Below are 26,091 nucleotides of genomic sequence, written 5' to 3' on the forward strand. Positions count from 1 at the left end.
CTGCATATTCAACTGTGTGGATTAGGATTGCAGGCTACCTCAGGGGCTAAACAAAAATGGACATTTGAACAAAGATACATTACAGGAAGGGAAATAGAAAAAAGAACGGATCGCATAGGAGAAGGCAAAACACACCCCTCCAGCTTTTAGAGAGTGAAGATTATTGATAGAATAATGACTAGGCTCAGGCAGCCCTGGAAAGAAAGAGGGTGTGACGTTATTTTAAGGGGCAAAGGACATGAGGGCCATAGATATACACATAAATAGCTACCATATTTACAATCATAAGTGTTCAAATCCTGAAAGCTTGATTATACTGTATATATGTTAATGTATTTTCTCACTAAACTATTTAGCATGCAGGCACACATTCCTTGATGACGATGACATCACATGCATAGCCTACATTTTGTTATGGCTGCTTGTTTAAAATCTATTTTAGGGGGTTTAACAATATCACAACAAAATGGCATGGGGGCTACTTTTAAAGATAAAGCAGATAGAGATGAAAGATCTCATTCAGTTTGACAAGGTCCCTATTAGTCAACCATTGAGCACCACGTAGGTAGACCTACACCCTTTACGTGCCCAAGAGTTTTGAATATTACATGGTGGTGTATGACTTGGTGCGGGAAAGACACTGCATCGCTAACTGAGCCGTTAGGTATGTCACATCCTCCCTCCCTCCCTCCCCCCTCCCGGCCCGCCCCCGCCTAACCAGCGCGCCGCCTCCTCTCCAACACGGACAGCCAGCACCGCACGACCCAGCGCAGAGCTCACCTGATATTGATAATTTCCCCATTTTGGGGAGTGCGAAGCAGTGTAGGAACAACGGAGAACCCTGGCGCCACTATGCCAGGTAGAGACTGAAGGGAGGCTTCCGGGGTCGTTAGGAGGAGGGGCGTGACACTGCGGGTGTGCTTAGGTTGAAGGTGGCCTCTCCATCGCGGTGAACACCTTTCGCGGGTTAGGAGCGCGGCTTGGACGCACACAGGATGATGGACAGCTGGCCGCCGCTGCTGCTGCTTCTCCTCGCCATTGCGGGAGGTGAGTAACTTGTCCGTCTAAACAATGTCTCCATCGATGCACTGTTGTGTTGTGTGCGTTGTCACCTTTATTTATTGGGCCAAAAACCACCGTGCGGATTGATCATTTCGGTGACTCTGAATAGGTGTCTTTAAATTAACGAGGGGAGTGAGTGTGGAAAACAAAAGGGGTGGTTAGTTAGATGCTGAGGCTGAGGTGGAGAAAATGACTCTTTCGTTGCTGTGTCACTATCTTTATCATAACAGAGGCAAGCGCGACGGAAGGATGATGTAGTGAAGATACATTGCCCACTCCATATACCAGGCTACATGCGCAAAATACAGACACACTAGCAGATGCAATAGCTAACAGGATTTGCGTTATCCGTTTGAAACACAAGTGAAATCCTTTCATTTCAAATGTCTGTTGAACTCAATTTTGTGTTCTTAAAAAACTACATAGTCGACTCAGAAAATACTGTAACACAAAGTAAGAATTAATTGACAGACAATGGCAAACAAACAATAAAATAAGCAGACAATAAAACACAGCGTACATTAAACATTATAGGAAAGTGCACAAGACAGTAGATTGGAGCAGGACAAACACACCTACAATAAAAACACATATACAGCAGCATAAAGCACAAACATGCATATGGCATATTTTGAAGACATTTCAAAGCAAGCATACAAGCATTTCTAAGAATGTAGATCTGTCTCTGCTTCTAATTGGCTGATGATGAATTGGTTGCACAAACTAATGAACAAACAGCATGTACACAGGTCTCACCTCAAATCTATGAGCCATCGAAGCATCAATGATCCCTTTCTCTTCAAATTTACAGTAGATAAATAGAGAGAAAGAAGGGGGAAATACATTATGTTACATATCATCCCCCCTCTCTCTCTTTTTCTCTCACTCTCATTAACACTGAGGTCTTGCATTGAGTGGGCAGGTTAATGAGAGGTACGCTGAGCTAAGACAAATTCTACATCCTGTCATCAAAGGACAAATGATTTGTCATTCAGCAGCAGTGCAGGGAAAATCCTTCTTCCTCTGTGCAACAGCCTGCATAGACAAATGGTCTTTTTCTGTCTTAATGGAGGACATGCATTGAGTGGGTGAGTCTTATTTACAACACTGCTGTTGCAGTGCATCCAGAGCAAATGAGGTGTGTGTTAAGTGTAAAGCTATTAAGTTGTTTGGACATATTTCACCTCCGTAAATCGGCTCTAATTTGGTGTTAATTTCTGCTCTGCAAGGTTTTGCCCCCCGAGCGGAGTGGAAAACACATCAGCTGATTGGTTGTATTACAACTGCCTTAATATTTCCAGACAAGCCATAATACTGGCCAGCTCAGCTTCGAAGCAAAACACGGTCTGTCACTGCATGTGTGGCAGCACACATAACCACACACACACACACACACACACACACACACACCCTAACACACCTCTCTATCTACTCACACTCACATGCCTGGCCATCTTCCTCACATTGACTAACCGTTCATCATCATTGCGACAACACTGTCCTGCTTTCCCCCGTCACGCATACACTCTCACTTTTTCTGTCACAACCACACACACACACACACACACACACACACACACACACACACACACACACACACACAAAAGAGAGATTTTACAAAATACTAGACATCACAATACAACCAAACAGAGGTTTATGCACTAAAAGAGAAAATGCTCCCAACATGCAATATTACTTTAAGGAGCTTCATCACTAGTCTACTAATGAGTCATCTTCCCTTGAGCGAGAAAATCTGATTAGCATCATCCTCAGAGACAATAAACTCAATCTACACACTTACACACTTTTGAAGAAATGCATGCTTATGTGGTCACACACACACAAACACACACACAAACACACACACACACACACACACACACACACACACACACACACACACACACACACACACACACCTGGAATCTCAGCCTATGTTTATATGTTTGTAGAGATTCCAGAGCAAAGAAGCAACAGGAAAAGGAGAAGGTCAGACTGAGTTGTAATTCTTAGCTTTCATATTTGTACACGGTCACACACCCATTCATGTCACACTCACTCACAACAGAGAAAGAGGCGAGAGACACGTGTTGATGCATCTCTTCACAAACAGAGAAATAGCCCCTCATGTCAGAGCAAATATTGGTGGTTAAGAAGTAAGAAGGACAAAAGTTCCGACTTCACACCTCCAGACTAACATCTCAACAACACGTCCTTATGTAAGATAACACAGACACACAAACAGGGCACATCCAGTTGGCCTGTGCAGCAAGGGCGCCCAAGGACATAATTCCACCACCTCTCTGAGACACTGCTGTGAGGTTGTGGGGCCGCCCTGCTGCGTGAGGCGGATGCCTGTTGTCGCTCTCCCCTGCAGGCCATGCATAATGAACAGGTCTGTGGTGCTGCTGACTTGACCTGATGCAGGGGTTACTGGTGGATATGGAGCGCAGTGTGCGACAGTCTCATCAACCTTAAGGACGGAAAGTGCACTTGTATTTAGGTATGGGCCGGTATGATATTTTTACGGTATGATACCCTTAAGCAAGAATACCACGGTATCACGATATTGCGATTACAGCTCTCAAATGTGTTATTTTGAAATGTCTGGGTAAAAAAACATAATCTATTTATTTTCTTAACCACATATAGATCATCTGAACGTTTAAAAAACTTGTATGATAACAATGATTGAATTATTCGAAACAAAATTGAAATAAAAAAGCAATAGGCCTACTTTAAGCGGCCAGCTCAACAAGGTTTTTAGAGACATGCTCACTTTCCACACATTTCTCCTCTAGTAGAAGAGGTTATGATGCAGGAATATTCTGAACATTATAAAACTTGTATGTTAACATCCTGTGTGTTATAGTACGTTATAACGTTATGACAGAGATAATTGCGGTATTGAAACCATGACTTTTTTCATACCTCAGTATACCTTGAAACCGGTTGTCGTCATCATGCCTACTTGTATTGGTTTTACAGCAGCACTTCTTATAAAACAGATGTGTTTGATGCACTGCCAAGTCATCCCCTCTAGCACGTGACTAAGTATGCACTGTTATGTTTGTCCTCTGCTCTATGAATGCACCAAGCGAATTTCAACTAACCGTTTTACCTTGGCACCGCTACATCAAAAAAAGTCCTGCTCAGTCGGTTTAAGCCTGTCATCACTTTTTCTGGTGCACCGTTCCAGCCCCGCTGATCTCTGCAGCATCTCGAACCTGCACGTTATCACCGTACAGCAGCCCTCTCCCATTGTCTCTCTCTCTCCTCCTCTCAATTTCTGTCACTCTCTGTCTTTATCTTGCTCTCTGGTGTTTTTTTTCTCTCTCTCCACATCTCTATCTGTTTGGACTGGCTCCCAACCCAACGCACAGCAGCACAAGGATTCAGATTGGGTGGATATAAAGGGGCTGGATCTGCGATTAGAAATGAACAGCAGTCACACACACCACGGAGGCCTGCGTTTGTATTTGAGAACGTGTTTGATTCCGTGTGTAAAAACCGTAGGCACTCATGTGTGATTAGTGCAAGATTGTGTGAGTGTGTGTGTGAGTGTGTGTGTGTGTGTTTTTGCATGTGCGTGTGATTGAATGAATGAGTGTGCAGCGGTAGTAGCAGAGCCCAGCAGTGTGTGTCCCTGGAGATTACAGGGAAAGCAAAGGGAGAGCACAGAGGTTTAATAGAAACTTAAGCAGTGGAGGAGAAGGGGCAGATAAGAGACGTTTGGAAAGTTAAGAGTTTTAATTGTGTCTTCATATAAGTGTATTTAAAAAAGAAGAAATAATAATACTTACATTTGCGCAAAGCTGTGCGTATGTAGTGTTTTCAAGGTCACACAAACCTTTCTCTAGTCTTAACATGTATGAATGATAAAAACACTTTCATCTAGACTCTGTTCAGTTGATCTTACATCTACAAGCAGCACACTGGAAAAGTACAACGAATGTTCTTATTAATAGAAAGTAATGCTTCTGCAGAGCACAGAGAGCTAATGCAAAATTGTGATCAGGATTTCTACAATATAAGACATGAGCCCATAGATGTGATGTAGATCCATGTATTTCTGTCAGACAGGCCTGACCTCATCATGCGCACATATTACCCTCAGGCTTCGACCTAGTGATAAAACGCTCTCAAGATTTACGGGCTTCCAAATAATAGCTCAAATAATGGCCGTTATGTGAGGCATAATGACAAATGCACCGCCATAGTTCGAAAGCTAAAGCGTCTTTCATCCAACGGCAGAGCTCAACGGGTTGTAAATGTCACAAAAAAACTATACTGTTTATCCCAACAAAAAATGTTCTGGACGTTTTAAATCATAACATGTGTAGATTTTCAACCGTATTCTTTAGGACTTTATCATACTGTCCTTAAATTTCCCCTGTTGTCTACAATGTTTGACTATATATATATTTTAAATTATTCAAACCTTAGGGGCCATTATTTTGAGGTTCAAGCTTAACTAATGATGTAAAGTAGTACATTGTATCAATGCTTGGCCCCACAATATGCCTTTGTGATAATTGGCCTGATAGAAGGGAGTGGGAAGTTCTGGAGGTTATGTCCTTTTTTCATCTATTAGCTATGATGACAGGACATCATAGCTGAAGCTGCAGTGATCCACAGACTGCTGCTGTTTTCAGAACTTCAATTTGATTAGCTGATCTTTTACCGTTATCTCTGCATATTATATACAGTATGCACCACCAGGACTCTTAATTACTGTTTACTATTACTGTTGGTTTGATAAATTGGTCCATCTATAGAAAGTGTTATAGAATAGTAAAAATAGAATTAAAATCGATTTATTTCGAAAACCTTTCAAACATTAGACTTGTTTTTTCAGCGTTTACATTTGTCTAAAAAGTGATATATTTTGCAGTCATCATTCATTTGTCAAATTTTCCTACTTGTATATGTATGACTGTTATTTCCTCAGTGTACGCGTTACCTCTCTGCATTTCATTTGCGCAAATATAACATAAAATCTGATTTTACAAGGCTAATTATTTTTTTAGTATTAGTTACAGCATGAGTATAATGGTCATGTTCAGAATCAAGAATCAAAGAAGTACAGAACTGCAGTAGATGCAAGAGTTTGTTGAGTTTGCAGATGATAAATCTTCCTCCTCAGTTGGTCCACAGTAGGATGGTTTTGTTTTTTGAAGTACATTGCGGCCGTATGTAGGATCAATATTAATATCTCTGTTCAATGACCACTACAGAGCCAATTGTGTGTTGCCAGTAGATCACTGGATCTCTCCATTATTGATTTAAGCATATTTCAGCATAGCATAGGTCCCAGCTGCAGCCAAAAAGCCTCTTTGGAAGAGCAAGAGCAGAGCAGGAAGCGACCCTACTTTCCCCTCAACCCTCTCTTCTCATCTGAGTGAGCTGTATAAATAGAGATCATCGCTGTAATAGTCTTAGCGGGATAATTCAATTTAGCTCTCGCTTCGCCCTCATTTTCTCCACATTTGTCTTCACAGCGTGCATGGACAATGGCATAGTAGTAAGTAGCTTTTTACACTGCTGCCAAACAAATTGTGTAAAATTTAACAATTAATGATCTTATATCCTTAAAAAAAGTTTCAGTGTACAGTAATCTGATGGAAAACACACTTTCATATTTAAAGAATGGAATGAGAAATGGATGAAGTTGTGAACCAATTGAATGCTGAACATGCCTACCATCTAGTCTTCTCCTGTGCTGTGTCACTCAGGTGTGTGTGTGTGTGTGTGTGTGTGTGTGTGTGTGTTTGCATGGTGATGTGCAACTCTCTTTGCTCCAGAGTCTAATGGGGAGCCCTACTGAAATATTCATAGTGTCACATTAAGTTTGCAATATTTGCACGGCAAAACAACCAGAATACAACCTGAGCCACCAGCAACATTAAAACCACTCAGCGGGGCCTTTAGCAGCAGGAGCATGGTATGTGGAGGCAGAGAGAGAGAGAGAGAGAGAGAGAGAGAGATCAGTCTTTGTTTAGAAGCATTATACAGTAAGTGCTGAAGGTTGAGCAGCCGACTGAGCAGTGATCAGACAGGAGTGTGTGGATATATTTTTTTTGCAGTCTTGAGATTAGACAAAAACAGATTTGAATAAAAATCTCTCTTTTAGTCTCTAATTTCCCTCACAACTGTAAAACATTGATCTAGAGACTTTCATCCTGAGCCCGGCAGGCAAATATCAAAGTATAACTCAAAATAAGCAGAACATGCAAAGGATCAGACATATGAATTCTATTTTGTTAATAGAAAAGGTTAAGGATTTTTAGCAGCATCGCAAATTGCATTTGGATCGACAAACATGTGCTGTGGATATACAGTATATACAGTATGCCAGATTTATTTGTCTCTACTCAGCAGAGTAGTTGATATTGTTCGAACATGATTTATGTCACAATGTTAAGATCCTGTCAAAAACAAAAAAGAATATTTAGTGTCTGTAGCTGTTGCCAGACGTAAGCAAAGGAAACACTTTTACATCCAATCAATTGAAACAGTTTGGCCCTTGGGTTTTGTGTTGGCCTCTTGTCAAATTGGTCTTAGTCATCTCTAGTGATCTTTAAGGGTCTTTTACCGAGGAGCTTTTCTGTTCTGTTACTATAGAAACCCACATAAATAAGGATAATGTGAATCTGCTCAGGTGTCGTCAAAGTCCTGGGGATCAGTTTGGACCTTGCGTTAAAATCTTCAATTTTTTATAGATTTAATTGTGCACAGATGTTTCAGGAACCTTAATGTAAATAAAATGTAAGTTATAAGGCAAATGTAACATGTGCCTTCATGTCATCTAGTTGATTTTTGGCATGGAATTTTACAATATGAGCCTGGCTGATGAAAAAGTAGCTCCATCTCTGTTTAAGTGAACTGTGTTGCCTTCCTGCCTCATTCGACAGTGTTATTGCCTTGTGCTTCTGGGAATAATATACATTGCTCACATAGTTGAGACACAGACAGTAATGCTTATTTCCCTCATGATTGTGTGAGCACACACACACACACACACACACACACACACACACACACACACACACACACACACACACACACACACACACACACACATAAAAAGCGAAACAGCACTTGCACAATAAACAACCCTGAGTGCTACACACACATGCTGACAGGGATGTGTATTGACGATGTTGGATTAGCGAGGGAAGGGGGCAATAAATGGCCAGTGGCTGTCAGCAACGGGAAGATGGAGATAACAGGAAGGAGAGAGTGATGGAGTCGGTCAGGGGAGTTTACGGGCTCCGATGATGGAAAGACTGAGAAATTGTAAGAAGGAAATGAGACGGAAGCGATGAGACGCAGGAAAGAGATGGAGATTAAAAAATAAGGGGGGAGAGAGAGTGTGAGAGAGACACAGAGAGAGAGGAATGCCGCGTTTAGTTTACAGGACACGAATAGAGTCCTCATTGATCCAGAGACAGAGGCTATCATTCCTGTTCAGTGAGCACAGCAGCTATAGGGCAAGAGGGAGGGGAGGAGGGAGGTGGAGATCAAGGGAGAAATGGAGGGGGAGGACGACAGGACGTCACAGAGAAGCTCAGAAACATATACATTTAGAAGTGCAGGGGGAAAAAAACTGAAAAAGAACATCATTAGAGTGTGTGGAGTTTTTTTCTAATCTTCTCCTTTCTGTTTAAACTGGCATTTCCATATTTCTTACATCACTAATGCAACAAATCCCAACATTTTAGCTCATCCCCAATGCACCTGCTCACCCTTTTGCTTGTGTTCACCTATACCCATCCATGTATGAATACATTTTGACTCTTTGATGTGTTTGCCTTTGATTTCTCAGTCAAACTGATATGGACTGCAACATTTGAGAAAATGGAACCCAGGGCTTTGTTGGCATTTTTTCTGTCAAACTACTTTCTGTTAGAGGAATGGATTAATTTATATAATATTGGTTGTTCTCCATTTAAATCGATTTTTAATTGTTGGTTACAGTCTATATTTTGTGTATGAGGGCCCCTCTTGAAAACAGAAAGGTTGATCTGAAGAGGTTTATCCAAACATTTTGAAAATCAAACATGATTAACGTTAAGGTGAGATTTATCCACATCTGCTTGAAAACGTTTGTGTTCCTGCACCGTTGTAATACCCTCTGAAATAGCAGGTTTTACCCAAATATGTCAAAATCGGTTTGAAGTTCACAGTAGGCAGCCTGCGTTTCTCTGCAGGGGGAACGCGTGAGGGTATTGTGAAAGGGAAAAGATGGAGCGAATGAACTGAGCAGATGCCAGAGAGGCAGAGGGAGTGAACAGTGGTAGAGAGAGGGAGGAGAAAAAGGAGGTGAACAGTTAGTTTTTTTCTCTTTTGTCTGTAGCGCCGTGTCTCTCAGTTAATGCCCCTCCCCTCCCCGCGTGTGGTGTTGTGACAGCTCTGCCCAAACTCAACCACTCAGACGGATACGACTACAGTCTGCCACAGACGCAGGGATGGTGTTGTCACGAGGAAGGGAGGGATGGAGTGAGGGGGGAGGGAGGGAGGGAAAGACAGGGGAACGGAAGTGAGAGATGGAGTGAAAATAACCCAGAGCTACAAAAAGACTGGCAGTTTAGGGGAGAAGTGCAACACAGCAGAGGCAGATAGATGGAGACAGAACAGAGGCAACAGATAGAGCTGCAGAGACAGAGAGGATAGCCATGGAGACATACAGACCGGTTGACTCATTCTTATGATGTCACATCTTGTAAGAAGCGTGTATCGAGCTGTAGCATGCTGACGCGCTCCAGCCGGCAGTGATGATGAGTAACGCCATGGTTGAAGGGCTTTGTGTTCTCAATACACATGGATAGCCAGCTCCCAAATGCTATAGCAGTGAGGGGCACTGGACCTCAACAGAGAACCTCAGCAGCACCACTGATTTCCTGCTCTTGCATGAATTCACTACATATCCCATGTAGTGAAAGTTTTTTTAATTAATTTTAAACTGCAGCGAGAGAGAGAGAGAGAGAGAGAGAGAGAGAGAGACTGAAGGCTGTAACACCTTTGTCTAATAGAGGCAGATTATGATGATGATGGTGATGATGATGATGATGTTGTGTTCTCAATGCAGGCGGCCTGGGGGCAGACACAGAGGAGCGGTTGGTGGAGCATCTCTTAAACCCAGCTCACTACAACAAACTGATCCGCCCGGCGACCAATGGCTCCGAGCTGGTCACTGTGCAGTTGATGGTGTCGCTGGCCCAACTCATCAGTGTGGTGAGTGTGCACACATGTCACCCTGGCTCTGCCCTGTTTGTATGTTGTTGTATGTACAGTATATTTGGCCACACGCACACACACACACACACACACACACACACACACACACACACACACACACACACACACACACACACACACACACACACACACACACTGTTGAGTGAGGTGACCTTGATGCAACTTATTACTTGTGCATATCTTGTGACATTTCACACACACACACACACACACACACACACACACACACACACACACACACACACACACACACACACACACACACACACACACACACACACACACACACACACACACACACACACACACACACACACACACACACACACAGTAAGAAAACAACTCTGAAAAGGGCATTTCTAAAAGATGCCATAAATGCACTAATGATGTTCTTCCTAGAGACTTCAAATCTGATGACTGGAATTGATTTTGTCAGTTTTCGTGCAAACATGATTTGTATTCCAGTCTGATGGTAGAAGCAAGAGAAATGAAGTTGTATAACGATGAACATCCCAGGAAATCTCCAGTCGGTCTAGTAATAATTTGTTCCTTAGCCCAAGGCCTGAGCTGTATTCTAATGTTGCAGAAGAGCTTACTGTATTCATTCAATGAAGCTGTTCAAATAAATGTAGTAAAAAGTACAGCATCTGAAGTCTGTAGAAGTGAAAATGTTAAGTAGCATGAGGTTAATTATTACAAATTATACAATTATAGTTCTTGTTAGTTAAAAGGGCCACTCCATAGATTTCACAAAGTTAACGTTGTTCATATATTATGTTGAGTACTTCTGAGTCAGACAGTTTGTTTGTGTAATGTCTTCTGTGGTAAAGCCTGACAAATATACATGAACTCCTATGATCTCATCAGGGTTATCTCAGCTTGGCCTTGTTTTGTAACAAAATGTGGAGTTTGAAAAACTTGGGCATTTGCCAATGCAGGAGCATCTACTAGAAAACACTATCACTTGCAAATACGTGTATGATTCAATGTTGTCGGATGACTCGAGGGAGTAAATGTGGGGATATCTCGACTCTGCTGCATCAATTTTATGCCATTTTCTAAAATAATTTGTCACACACATCCTTCAATCTGTTGTGTGTTATATTGACTCACTATGTAGCACTCTTTAATCATAGTTTGTAATGTCTGTCCTCTTTTTTTCCACAGCATGAAAGAGAGCAGGTGATGACAACCAATGTCTGGCTAACGCAGGTGAGATCTTTTCTCCTCTACTTACTGTCCTAACACAGTAAACCTTCTACCACAAGGGGAGAAAGTACTGCAGATAGAAAGATTATCAAAATATAGAATGAACATCATATTAAGTATGTTATTCATGGCTGGTTTTACCATAGATTTCACAGTTTTACTGCCAATTCAGAGGGAATTTTAATCACACACCACAATGGACCAAATGTGACTTACACAAACAAGGACACTGATGGTGCTCTCTCTTCTATACACTACGGTACATGCTTGGATTTACATTATATAATCATAGCCCACTGTTACACCAGTTGACCGTAGCATATGAGCAGTGGTCCAGTTACTGGAGGGGAAAGATGCATCCCTGTGTTCCATTTGTTTCATTGGTCGCGGCGGGCGACAGACTAGTCCTGCCTCCTCTCATGTGGAGAAGCAGCTCTGACAAACTGACATGACTGGTGAAGTGTCAGACAGCTATGAAGACACCAAACAATATGGTAAATGGTTTCCACTTATATAGCGCTTTTTCTTGTTTTTTCACAGAACCAAAGCGCTTTACATTGTTTTGTACACACTCACTCATTCACACACACATTCATACCAACAGCAGCAGCTACCACAAACGGTGCAAGCTAACTATCGGGAGAAATTGGCGGTTTAGTGTCTTGCACAGGGACACTTCAACATGTGGCGGGGAGACGGGGGATCCAACCACATGAAAAAATGTCCTCGGAAAATTTAAACATAATTAATTTTTAACATTCAAAACCCCGTTAACTGATGATGACAAGCAGAGCATTGCATACATGCAGTATCTCTTTTTCACAGTTGTTGAAATCAGACAGTTTGTGATTTTGCATAACCTCACCCTGTGAAAACCTCTGAGCTTCTACATGGCTAGTTCCTGGTGCTTACAGCTGAGGCCTATAACATGGTAGAACATAAAGGCGTACGCATCCACACACATCGTCAACATACGTGCTTGCTTTTGAGGGCAGGTGTTGGAACAAATAACACAGACATATGTTCAATCTGGATGTAAATTTAGATGTACTGTATATGGAACAGACGATAGCTCTTTAAACAGTCACACACACACACACACACACACACACACACATACACACACACACACACACACACTCACACACACACACACATGCACATACACATGCACATACGCTTGCACCTGAGTAAGTTAAGATTTATGACATGTAACCGAGCGTAGAGGGACCATAAGTGCTCTATGGATCCCTCGCTGCCGGAAAGCAGGGGAGCCAAGGACAGCTGTCGTGGGCCAAGATGAACTGTAATGACCATAATGCATCACAGTTACTGGGGACTACATAGCATGGGCATTACAGCTTCAACATGGCCCTAACATGGAAGAGCTGGACAGATAGGCTGTCACGGGGCACAGAGGCTACAGTCCGGCAATGTCACTGACCCCCAACATATGGACTAAGATAATGCTGGTTACACAATGCTGCTGATGCACATATTTTCTCTTTCTCTTTCTCCCTCTCCCTCTCTCTCCCTCTCTCTCTCTCTCTCTCTCTCTCTCTCTCTCTCTCTCTATCTCTCTCTCTCTCTCTTAAAGTATGATGTAAGTGCAAAAGGACAGATAGCACAGGATGTTCCCTGGGCTTACGGTGGCTTGCGATGCGTCATATTGAACAGTGACTGACCGACGGACATGGCAAAGACCGACAGACAGACAGACAGATAGACAGACAGACAATATATTCTCCCTCGCTGCTCCTCTCAAGATGTCCCCTTTCTGCTGTGTTGATTAGCAGATGTGTGACTAAGCATTTTGTTTTTATTGGCCCTCAGGAGTGGCAGGACTACCGTCTGACTTGGGTCCCTGAGGAGTTTGATGGAATGATGAAGGTCAGACTGCCCTCAAAACACATTTGGCTGCCTGACGTGGTGCTCTACAACAAGTGAGTCACTCTCACTTGCCCTTCTGTCCTCACTTCAGAAAGGCTTTCAGAAAACCCACACGCAATCTCATTTATTACGTTATACACGCTGAACAAAAGCTCCTACACCATACTTATATTAAACTAATAATGTTTTAAATTGACCTCCCATGTGACTGGATCCGGGATGCCACCACCATAAGTCACTGCGGATGAGAACATCAATTATATGGCAGGGTTTTACCATGTAATACACTTCACCCTGCCACACATGACTGAATATGTCCACCGCAATCTGCTCAAATCACTCATGCTACATTACTACATTACTGTACCTCCAATTCTCATGAGACATTACAAACATGGAGTCATCTGCCCTACACTCATACACACACAGCTATAAGTGCAAATATGTGTACATTAGATGTCAGATCAAACTGATAAGAAGCACTTGAACATATTTACACACATCCAAACACAAACTCACTCATTGTAGGTTGTTTTAAAAACAGCTATATATGTGTACTACTGCAGGGATGCTCAATACATATTTTTGTATTTTACTTTAGATTCTGTACCAAGGACCATCGCTTTGCTCTTAAATTAATTGCACTTGCATTACTCCATACTAAAATATGCAGCTGTGATTTTGGATTCTTCAGCATTCAGACCATGTCTACAGTGGTAATCAGGATTACCTACATTTAATTGTGCAAATTCTGAGCTATCTGTCACCTTTGTGTTCCCATCAGGTGTAACACACAATAAACCTACCAGTACTCAGTGGAATATTTTTCATCTATCTATGCACTATACATCTAGTTTTAATTCAATTCTTACAATCTACGTTTTAACACCAGGGCCATTTTCTACATTTTCTACAAGGCAGGACCTAAAGTTAAGGTTATAATGCAGAAACCCACCATAGTTGAAATTGTACTTACCTTGTGCAATTTCCCAGACGAAATTTGCAAATAGATAAAATTGCGTAAAAACAACTGACAGTGAACAGTGAACCTGGTTATTTTGAGACCCCCGGGCTGTTGTTTTCTTTGTTAATCCAGAGTTGCATAATTTATAATGCAGTACATGTGTTAATCTGAAACTTGCCCTGTTTTTAATTAGAATTTGAATGTATCAGGTAGGTAAAGATGTTGCAGACCACTTGTCTCAATGGTAATGGGAACACAGTGTCAATTTACAATATGTTAATCAGAGTACAGTGATATGCCTGTGTGCTTCTCCTCTTTCCCTGCTTCAGTCCTTACTTTAGATTAAAAGATCCCTGACCCACACATTTTGGATATAACTATCACGTTAATCCCACCAGGTCAGCAAACCGTCTTCCAAGGTTTCTTCACTGCTTGGAACTCCTGTCAGGCACCTAAACTTTAGGATTAGCTTTGGATACAGCGACACTAGAGCTACTCATTTTTAAAATCTTAATTTGATTTGTAACTATAGTTCCAGGAGACTATATCTCTTTCCTTGGCTGTACTTTCAAACCCATTAATGACTTTATAACTCATTCTCTTGCCAAAGGCTTGAGTGAAATGGAAATTCGATCACCAGCTTTAATGCTGTCAGGCGGCTGACTTCTGAGTGTGTAAATTCGAGCTGTTTTAACTCAACCCGGTCTAACATGTGAATCTTGTTCCCTGTCTATAGTCTGCGTGTTCATCATGTATCTTGTGTGTGACCCTGCTGTTCCCCAGTAATTCACGTCTGACACTCAACTAATAACTTAAACTTAATTTAAAAGGAATACTTCACCCATACGGAACCAGCGTTCTATCACTATAAAATCGCTATTATAATATAATGAGTGAGGTTTTTCTTCCCTCAGTCTTCCCTTGTATTGGCCCAGCTGTCCTGTTAATCCTAACCCTACATTTTCCCATGTGTAATGTCACACATGGGAAAATGTAGGGTTAGACAGTGAGACCATCAAACACTCTTTCTGCCTTTTCGCAGGCTGGGATGAACTGATTTCAGAAATGTTTGCACATTTATACTACATAGGAACTCAAAGTTCAATATGCATTCATATTTCCACTGGTGAATTAGGTCTTTAAAGGTGCTCCGAGGAACATTCCATTTTTGTTCATTCTTGCACCCCCTGATGGTCTCTTTTGATGTTACATGTAATTTATGAAGCCTGTTTCAAAAATATTTAAAAGTTCCTCCTTTAAACTTTAACTTTAACTTGCTCTTCTCTCTCTTGGCCCCTCTCTCCCTTGTCTCTCCCAGCGCTGACGGCGTGTACGAGGTGTCCTTCTACTCCAACGCGGTGGTCTCGCACGACGGCAGCATCTTCTGGCTGCCGCCGGCCATCTACAAGTCGGCGTGCAAGATCGAGGTCAAGCACTTCCCCTTCGACCAGCAGAACTGCACGCTGCGCTTCCGCTCCTGGACGTACGACCGTACCGAGATCGACCTGGTGCTGCGCGCCGACGTGGCCAGCATGGACGACTTCACGCCCAGCGGGGAGTGGGACATCATCGCGTTGCCCGGCCGGCGCAACGAGAACCCGGCAGACCCCACCTACGTAGACATCACCTATGACTTCATCATCCGCCGCAAGCCTCTCTTCTACACCATCAACCTCATCATCCCCTGCGTGCTCATCACCTCGCTGGCCATTCTGGTCTTCTACCTGCCCTCCGACTGCGGAGAGAAGATGACCCTCTGCATCTCCGTGCTGCTGGCCCTCACCGTCTTCCTGCTGCTTATCTCCAAGATCGTCCCTCCCACCTCCCTGGACGTGCCTCTGGTTGGCAAGTACCTGATGTTCACCATGGTCCTGGTGACTTTCTCCATCGTCACCAGCGTGTGTGTGCTCAACGTGCACCACCGCTCACCCACCACACACACCATGCCCCCGTGGGTCAAGCTGGTCTTCCTCAACAAGCTGCCCGCCTTGCTCTTCATGCGCCAGCCCAGAAACAGCTGTGAGCGACAGAGGCTGCGCCAGAGACGGAGGGCCCAGGAGCAGAAGGAAGGCGGGCGCGGCGGCGAGGCGGGGGCCCTGATGGTGGGGCTGGGGCTGGGAAGTGGAGGGAGCGGGAGTGGAGGGGGGACCTCCACAGGGATGTTCACCAAGGAGGACAGTGACCCGTGCACCTGCTATGTGAACCGGGCTTCAGTCAAACAGTTTGGAGGGGACCTGGGAGGTGCAGGCGGGGGATCCCTGGATGGTCTGAACAGGGTGAGGGAGGGCCGGGAAGGGGGGGCTGGAAACCTGCCACGGGGGAAGCCAGCAGCAGGAGGAGGAGCAGGTCCCGCGCTGACCCAGGCCCTGCTGGCTCAAGCCTGTCCAGGCTTTGAGGAGGCTGTGGAGGGAGTACGCTTCATCGCCAACCACATGAAGAGCGAAGATGATGATCAGAGTGTAAGTATGACTGTATACTAACCGTATGATCCCATATACATACGTCTATACAGTATCTCTTTTGCTCCGTAACAGAGCCTGACTAATAATTATTAGGTTGAGACAAATACAAATTAGATAACAATATACAGCATCAGCTAATATACATTTTGTCAGAGATGACAGTAATAGCAAATACAATATAATCTTTCATACTTTTTATTGTTTAAAGCTACTCTAATCAATATCCTTATACTAACTAATACATTGACTGTGTTTAATGTAAAAGGTGTAGCTTAAGTGGGTTAGCAATTCTTGATTGTCCCTCAAGCTCATTGGTTTGGCTGAGCTTGTTATGGTTAAGTAGCAGGCAGGCAGGCAGGCAGGACCCAAGTGCAGGACAACTAAAGATTTATTAATACCAAAAAATTCAAAACCTCCAAAAAGACAGGGAGCACACAGGAACAAACAGGAGGACTCACCACATGAACACACCACACTGCTTCGACAAAGGAAAAGACAAGGGCTTAAATAAGAAAAAAACAGGACAGACAACGAGGAACCGCTAAAACACATAAGGGAGGGACCAGTAATCACACAGCAGGGAAACTTGAAAGGACATCACATGGGAAGAAACAAGACAGTTACCAAAATAAAACAGGAAACAAAGGAAACAGACAGATCATCACCTTTTATATACTATCTATGATCATGAAAGAGCTGAACCATAACTTTACTCTTGATTCACCATACTCAACATTGTAATTTTCAGACACATCATACAGCTGTTTCCTTTATATCTGACATAACCAGACCTAAAAGGAGAGCACATTTTGGACTTTAATACGTCAGGTAGCCAGTTGCTGATTTTGCTTTGTGACTGCTGGTTATGTAAAATAGGCAATTGTGAGCCAACGGGTTTCACCATATCAAACGGTATGATGTGATGCTGTCAGTGTTTGTTGACAGTCTTTTTTTCTCTGTACCCAAGTGGTCAAATAATCCATGAATGTAAGTTTACGCAACTAAAAGTACAATATACGGGCTGATAATGACTCCCAATGAATCCTTTATTACTGCAATTTACTGCTCTGCAAATTCTTGCCAACATTCACTTCCATAGCGATATATCTGTGATAAACAGATATCGTCTGGTAATACAAGGCTGCTAATGTGTCCCTTTGGCTCTTCTCTAAAGCAACATAAATGATCTTGTCTCTGTGGATACAAAATCAGAACCTAAATCATTGAACTGTATGTCCATATGTTACTGACTATAAGAGGCTCACGAGCAGCATTGGTCTGTCCTTTGCACCCATATCCCATTATAGCGACAACATAGCGGCAGAGCACGTTTAGCTCTTCCATTTGAAACGCATGGGGGACTACACCAGAGCATAAGCAAAAGAGACAGATCTGGTGGTGACGCAATCATAGCCCCTCTGAATATTCAACACAGACATGTAATTATAGCAGCAGCATGACGCTGTGCATAGAGAAGGAGTACAAGTGGCAAAGAGCTGGGATGGGAAAGGACCAAGACGAGCAAAGTGAGGGTGCTGGGTTGTGTGTTTTATCGCTTTTTTCCTCAAGGCATCTGAGGAGATCAGCCCTCTGGCCCCGCGAGTGATGCGAGAATTAACAATCCTCTTGTTATTCTGTCAATCACCGACATGGTTGCCATCCCCGTTGCCATGCCGACCGCTTTTTCAAATTCTCCCTCTCCGGGCACAGTGCGTGGCAACGTGTCAGTCAGTCCTCCCCTCCCCTCCCCTCCCCTCCCCTCCCCTCCCCTCCCCTCCCCTCCCCTCACCTCCCCCCGTCATCATTGCCGGGTTACAATGTCAACCTCACCTCTCCGCCTTTCCATCACTCGCTCTCCCTCCCTCGCGTCCTTCTCCTTGACTCCTTAGAGCTGTATGTGGCAGAACCCAGTCTCTGCTGGCATTAACCCTTTAACCTCCATTATCCCACTGCATAGGGGAAAGGCCATAGAGAGACAGAGCCAATGTGAGAGAGTGAGAGTGATTCTGCTCACCTAAATCTTTCTCTCTCCCTGCCCCCTCCCCCTCCCCCATCAACAGGTGAGCGAGGACTGGAAGTACGTTGCCATGGTGATTGACCGCCTCTTCCTGTGGATCTTTATCTTTGTGTGTGTGTTTGGCACACTGGGCATGTTCATGCAGCCGCTCTTCCAGAATTACACTGTCAAGACCATCAGCCCGCCAAGCTGAGTGTTCCCAGGATGCCGCGGGGCACGCTGGCTGGACAGCTCCTCCCCTGACCAATCAGCACACAGCAGGACACAACAAAAGCTGGTGTGTGTGTGTGGGGAAGGGGGGGAGGGAGGGAGGCAGGTCTGGGGATTTTTATTAAATCTGTCGGACTGGAACCAGAACTGGAACTGAAACAGCAAATCACGCCCCCATTACCTTTATAGTAACATTTTTACAAAAGGACAACACGTTTTTTCTTATATGGGAGAAAAACAAGGGAAAACAGAAACACCATCATACTCTATTACCTGCAGTTCTTTGTCCAGATGTTTTAATGGACTGACCTCCCCTTTCTGGTGGGAAGGTGCCTCCCTGCTCTCCTATTCAGCAGCCTGCCAGGGAGTGAGGATGCTTTGATTTACTCTTGTCAAACCTTACGCCGGGCCAACTTTCCTCTCAAAGCTGACTGTATAATTGACATGTGACTTGCCCGCCCTTCAACTACAACATTACTCATTCACAATATTGACTGATGTCAATGGGAGCTTATCAGAAAGGGAAGGGAGATTCATACCAAGGCTCTTATACATTTATATTATTTTTGCAAGAAATCCACTACGTCAGTGAACGGACTCAATATATTTTATCATAGCATATAGTGGCTTACCACAGCATAGCATTAGGAATATTTAATTAAGATTTCGCTATCTGTTAACTCGTGCAAGGGTTTGTTGCTGATAAGAGAGGCTATGGTGGGTTGTATGATTGTATAGATTAAACAAGAATGTGATATATAAACTGTACCACACAGCCTGCGACGCGCACACTAACATGATATGTGCACAAGCAACAGATTGTGATGGAAAACATATACATAAGGGGGACTTGAATTAAAGGAAGAGCCAGGTTGTGTTATTAGATGGAAGTCAAATGGGTCAAAGTAATAGATTATGCATGGACAGTTTTTTGCGTAGAGAGTTGTGCACATTAAGTAGAGAGCAGCAGCAGCAGCCTGCTGTGCCACAGTGCTCAGCTGCATTGAGATGTGGCTAGCTCCAGAGAAACTGGGGAATCTGAGCCAAGATGGTGGATAGGACCTCCTATGTGATGAACAGTGAAACTTGATTTATCACCCAGATGGAGTATTCAGAGCTCAGAAAAAAGTAACATGTAAATCCAATTATATGGAGGGAGGATTGTGATTTTATCATGGAAATGAAGCTATTATCTGTATTAATATATGTAATTTCATATTTCAATATGTAATGTTCAGAGCATATGTATACATGTGTGATTGCGTATGTGTACGTATGTGTATGCATTATCACATCTGTCAGATGCAATGCATAAAAGGGCATACTGTAAGTGCGTCTACCCCTCCCTTCTATTAATCTCTGGCAACTTCTCTGCAATTCTCTCCTCAATCTGACATTGAATCTAAATTAGAATAGGAATAACCTACATTGTTTAAACACAGCCAATCATCAGACTTGCCGATTGGTCTAAGCAAAATTTCAGGCATGCAGGGAGTGGGGAATTAAATTTTCAGCAAACAAGACAAGAAATTACTAAATGGCCATCACCTAAGCAGCAACAAGGCACAGATGCAATATCATAAGCAGAAAAGAAAAGGATACCTAACGGTTCATAGTACAAATGTTTTTGACCTTACGATGTTCCGGAGGAACAAAAGAGTCAAAGACAGGACATTTATACCACTGCAATCACAATCCAGCTAGGGAGGAGGAATAAAGCGGGATAGACGGAGACAAAAGACTGTTAGTGTTGTAACTGCATAGAAAAGCCACTATAAAACTGGGTCTGATCCTCAGTCACTCGCTGTGAGTTTCCCTTCGGCTTTCTGCGACCGTGTGGCGTCTGCTGCTCGGCTCAGTCCTTGACTGGGAGCTGTCCCTCTTTCTTTCTTTCTTTCTTTCTTTCTTTCTTTCTTTCTTTCTTTCTTTCTTTCTTTCTTTCTTTCTTTCTTTCTTTCTTTCTTTCTTTCTTTCTTTCTTTCTTTCTTTCTTTCTTTCTTTCTTTCTTTCTGTGGAGTTTGGTATTACCCAGGGGGAATCCCCAACAGAGCCCGAAACAAGTGTGAAAAGCCTATCAGAGACCTGTGAAAACTGTAGGCCGCACGGCTCCATGCGGGCAAAGTGCTGCTGACCACTCTTTTTCCTCTCTCTTTGACCTTTCAACTCTCCTTCCTTTCTTCTCACTTCCTCCCTCATGACGCTCCCCCCATCTCTCACTTTCTCTCTCTCAAATCTGCTCCTGTGCACACTTTAACCAGTCCAATAAAGGTTGTAGGTTCAGATTAATCAAAGAATGTGTGTGTGTGGTATGTGTTTCTCTTTCACAGTCACATGCAATTCATGGCCTGTAAAATTAACACCCCCAAGCTCCCATTAATCTTACACCACAGGATAGAACGAAAGAAAGAAACGTTTCCGGGCTTTCTAACATTGAGGCTGGTAGCTTCCTTTCTATATACGCACAGACACACATGTACCAAATGTTATTTTTTCTTTCTTCTTCTAGGAAGCGGGGCTTTTTAAACAATCATGGGTGTAGGGCCCAGCCAAGGTCACTTCAAGTTCTCATAATTCTGCTGTAAAAACGGGGACGTAGGTACAGTCGGAACTTGCTGAAATATTCACCTTTTGATTCAGAAAAAAAGGTTTGATGAACTTGAACACAACACAGGTAACTCGTCACTTGCAACAGAGACCAACTACTATCTCTCACTCTTTGCATTTCACTAATATAACATATCTCTTTGCCAATCATTGACAAATCTTGCTCTGGTCTTTGTCTATCCACTGCTGGAATTAAAGCCACTAGTAACTTTGTCAGTGGCGGCCCCTTTGGACAAAAGCGGTAGCTGTCATAAAGCTGTTTTCTACCACGTGCCGGCCGTGCGAGTGTCAAATGATTAGGACGCAATATATAGCCTAGTGCATGTCCGTGTGTTGAAAGTGTGAGGACACAGACTCTTTTCGGCTCCGTGAGAGTGGTTAGTGACACTGCATCAACTAATGCCAGTCAGAGCCACTCACACCTGATTGCAATGAGTTGATGCAGTATCACCTAACTACTCTCTCTCACGGAGCTGAAAGATTACGTGTCCTCACAGAAAGCGAATGAACGAGAGACGGCTGTTAGTATGGATCACAATGAGGTAATGTGTTTATGTTGTTGTAAATAATGACTATTTCAGATGAATAATGGTCATCTGATGATGGTGAAGCAAAGTAAACTTTGTTTTAGTACCGCTCATTAAAGTAAACACTGCAGTCTAGTTCACTCCAGTGAAATTGTGTACACGTTGCTTGGCAACGCCCTCGTCCCGCCCGTCTACCACTCTCCCTTTTAGCTTTTCTTCAATGAATTTTCTTTTTTTTCTTTGATGGTTCAGCCCCTTTATCAGTCATTATGACAACAAATAACTGTCTCAAACAAGGCTCCCGCTCACCTGGACGGATAGGCTTCTCAAATCGCGTTGCTGCGCTACACTGACATCTGCGACCAATACGAAAATGTGACCATAGAGCCTGCATGCGCAAACCGAAAATCGGACTGGGTGTGCGACCAGACCAAATGCAGTAATAAAAACTATATAAAAACGTATTTCTTTGCACTGATGGTCTCGTTTGCTGTTAAAGGTAATTTATGATTATCAGAGGAAACATGAGGCTGTCTTAAAGATATTTAAATGTTACTCGTAGTGGCTTTAAGTGAATATAAGGATAATGCAGTAATGCTCTGTCAGAACTGCTGGATTCGATTGAGGGGCCAGTTGCTGCCACCTGCTGCCCATTCCTGGCTGCGTTCTTACTCTACCTCTGTGCCGTAATAAGAGTACAACCAACACTGTATTGTTTGAGTTAAAGGTCACATTTATTCTTTCCAGGGAGACATTCCTTTTGCTTAAATGTGTTACAAAATGAATGACAAGGAAAAAGGAAGAGATATATTCACATATTCCACACTGACGGCCGTTGAAACAGACATAAACTCTCCAGATTTTCACATAGCAATAATTACTGGACTGATTGCAGAACACATTACACAAATACCCAAAAATCTACTGCTGAAGTGACAATTAATCATATGTATGTGTGTGTGTGTGTGTGTGTGTGTGTGTGTGTGTGTGTGTGTGTGTGTGTGTGTGTGTGTGTGTTTGTGCGCATGTGTGTATTTGTGCACATGAAGTCCATGACAGGATGTTCTTTGCAGGTCTCCCCTCCTGTACTGTTAACTGTTTCCTCCCTGGAGCGTGTGTGGGTTTTTACAGAGTGGACTGGTATTGGTGCCAAAGGGGGAGGTGTTCACTTCTTTTTCTCCGGCTTGTCGTTGAACTCCAGGAAGAAGTCGTTGCAGGCCACAGTGAGGGCTCCCACCAGAATGATGAACTCAGTGAAATCTACCTCCCCGTCGTTGTTGGAATCCAGGTCTCCCATCACCTTATCCACTGCCTCCTTATCCTGGGCGTTCTGCATGAGGCGAGGATATATGAACAGAAATGTTTATTAGAGGAAGGGATCCTAATTAAGCGCCATATGAGTGGGGCAAAGTGGGAAAAGCTTTCTAGGGCCCAGCAACTAAGAATGGCATTGTCCTTGCAGGCCAACAACCTAACTAAGCTGACCTTTAATTCGAACCAAAATATTAACCATAGATTAAATCAAACATATTTTTACTTACATTTGCTACGAAGAACTTTTAATTATTTCTGAAACAGTATAATTTTTCCTCGGATGATCATAAATGACATGTAACAGCAAACAAGACCATCAGTGCAAAGAATGCTATTTTTTGCATAGTTTTTCTTTTTGCCTTTGTCATGGGTCCCTCCCCCTGCAGCTGGCATAGTACAAACACTACTAAGGGGGTGCAAGAATTGACCAAAGCTGAAAGTTCCTCAGAGCTCCTTTAAGTGAAATATATTCTAGCTAACATGAACTGGACTTCTCAGGGATGCGAGGACCTGAACATAAAACCAGAAAATAAATGAGAAAAAAAGAGGGACCTGGGAAGGGCTTATGACCCTACTAATAATGTTTTTACGCATGCACACTGATAAGAGAAAAGCAAGAGAAAAGGGTCTGACCAGACCTTTTTTCAGGGGCCCAGACATTTGTGTGACCATTTCTCCTTACCCCCAGGTAGTTGCCAAGCTCTGTGGTGAGCATCTCTTTGAGCTCAGCCCGGCTCAGTGTGAATTTGTCCCCCTCGTTTCCAGAGTACTTGTGGAAGGTCTGGATCAAGAGCTGCATGGCGTTCTCCAGGGTGGAGCCGTTCTCCATGTCGGGCAAAGACATTCTGGAGAAGAAGGATAGAATAAGAGGAAAGGGTTGTGAGGAGGAGAAGAAAGCAGCCCCATTTCAGTAGCCCCTGCCTGCAGCATTTGCTCTTTTGAAACCTGGAGGACCAAGTCTACAGGTTAAAGCCCACAATTGCATGCACACACTCTTTCTCTTTTTTTGTGTTCATAGACACACAGACAGCCATAATGTTAGATGCATGGACAAACACACATAAAAAAACTGAATCTTAAGCTACAATAGGTTACTCAGGCTACTATCACTGAGATAGCTATAGAAAAATCCTCTTCTCTATCTAGTGACAAGTCGGAAACCCCTGCAAAGCCTCGGAGTAAAAGTCGCTCTGACTATTTCCTCATCAGGATGGGTTTACTCCCTTCCCCGCCCACTCTGGTCCGATAAGATTTGACCACAGATAAACTGACCCTCAATCTGTTTGTTGCTTTTGCCCCGGCGAGAGGACCTCTGGGAGTCAGGACGTAGTCAGCAGCCGGACATGTGAGCCAGCTGATAAGAGTGTAACTGGAAGCTGGCAAAACAGCCGAAAGGAGTGTAGGAGATACACACAAACAAAATGGAAAACTGATCCTAGCCCCCCCCCCCCCTCCCCGGGGGGGGGGGGGGGGCAATGCACAATGCACCGGAGACAGGTGTACGTTCTTTGCCTTTTCTTCGACCTGCATCACCTTTGAACACTGATGACATGTCCTAACTGCCAGTCACACATTACAATGGCTCACTCTCCTCACTCTCCACTCTCCTCCACAATGGTCCAAGTCTCATGAAAAAAATTGTATCGGAAAGAAATTTTTGGTAAGCTCTATTCAACATTAATCAAGATTCCATAACTTATTAGAAGAAGATAAACAGAGAGCTGTCTCCCTCTTTGATGTTTAAAACAGGCCGTCCCAGGTTGTGCATTATAGCTGAAATCCTAAATCTCTTTGTTTAAAAGTAAAAAAACAAAACAGAAACAACCTTTTGGAGAAATGCAGAGACACGGCTTTCAGCGCTGAAGCCTGCCCTCTGTGTTACTTTCTTACCTGAGTGGAGGAGTGTGTTGGCCTGGTGGTCAGGTTCAGAGAGAGAGAAGGCAAAAAAGCGACTGATGAGCAGGATGAGAATGGACGACGTCTTAAATACATCCCTCACTTCACCCATCCCACCTATCCCTGTTGCTCCTCTTCTCCTCCTCCTCACCGCTCCCCTCCTCCTTCTCTCCCCCCTTTTCTATTTGCGCATCGGACACCTGTTACGGCTGAGTGAACACAAGAAGGATCCACCTGCCCCCCCCCCCCCAAACACTAATGGTACTGTAACTACAGCAAGACATTAAGCAAATTGATAAACCCATAATGTGAAAGCAAGCACACACCGCAAATGCCCTGATGCAAAAATTAAATGTGGTCGTTATTCGATAGATAGACATGGAGGAAGACTGCAACATGCAACCGGACCAGCAGCATTTCATTAGCACATTGATATATCCCATGCTATGCCTCAACCCGCAATTGTGACAATATTATGCTGCTACCCTGTTGTGCAACCATCTTACACTTCACGTTAAAACAAAGGAGAGGTTCATAGGGAGTGCTTGAATAAAAAGAGTCACCAGACTATGATGGATTGTCTGATAACACTCCAGATGTGTCTGGTTTCAAGCAGCAAAGAGTAACAGAGTCTGCGAGGGGGTGGGATGCTTACAGGAGAATCAGGGGGGGTTC

The 26,091-nt window shown here is 43.4% G+C and overlaps 2 protein-coding genes across 2 annotated transcripts; one reads left to right on the top strand and one right to left on the bottom strand.

Moving 5' to 3' along the window:
* Positions 1-995: 995 nt before the first annotated feature.
* chrnb2 (cholinergic receptor, nicotinic, beta 2) lies at positions 996-19,058 on the top strand (the record flags this gene model as incomplete). The annotated part of the gene is made up of 6 exons (XM_080039583.1): positions 996-1,047; positions 10,154-10,299; positions 11,491-11,535; positions 13,366-13,475; positions 15,705-16,845; positions 18,909-19,058. 6 exons carry the CDS (start codon positions 996-998, stop codon positions 19,056-19,058), a joined length of 1,644 nt encoding a protein of 547 aa, XP_079895709.1.
* A 4,313-nt stretch (positions 19,059-23,371) lies between these two features.
* LOC307259178 (protein S100-A1-like) lies at positions 23,372-24,364 on the bottom strand (the record flags this gene model as incomplete). The annotated part of the gene is made up of 2 exons (XM_080038929.1): positions 23,372-23,536; positions 24,203-24,364. 2 exons carry the CDS (start codon positions 24,362-24,364, stop codon positions 23,372-23,374), a joined length of 327 nt encoding a protein of 108 aa, XP_079895055.1.
* Between the last annotated feature and the right edge of the window lie 1,727 nt (positions 24,365-26,091).

The sequence above is a fragment of the Ammodytes marinus genome (assembly GCF_949987685.1).
Source record: "Ammodytes marinus genome assembly, chromosome: 13".
Lineage (NCBI taxonomy): Eukaryota > Metazoa > Chordata > Actinopteri > Uranoscopiformes > Ammodytidae > Ammodytes > Ammodytes marinus.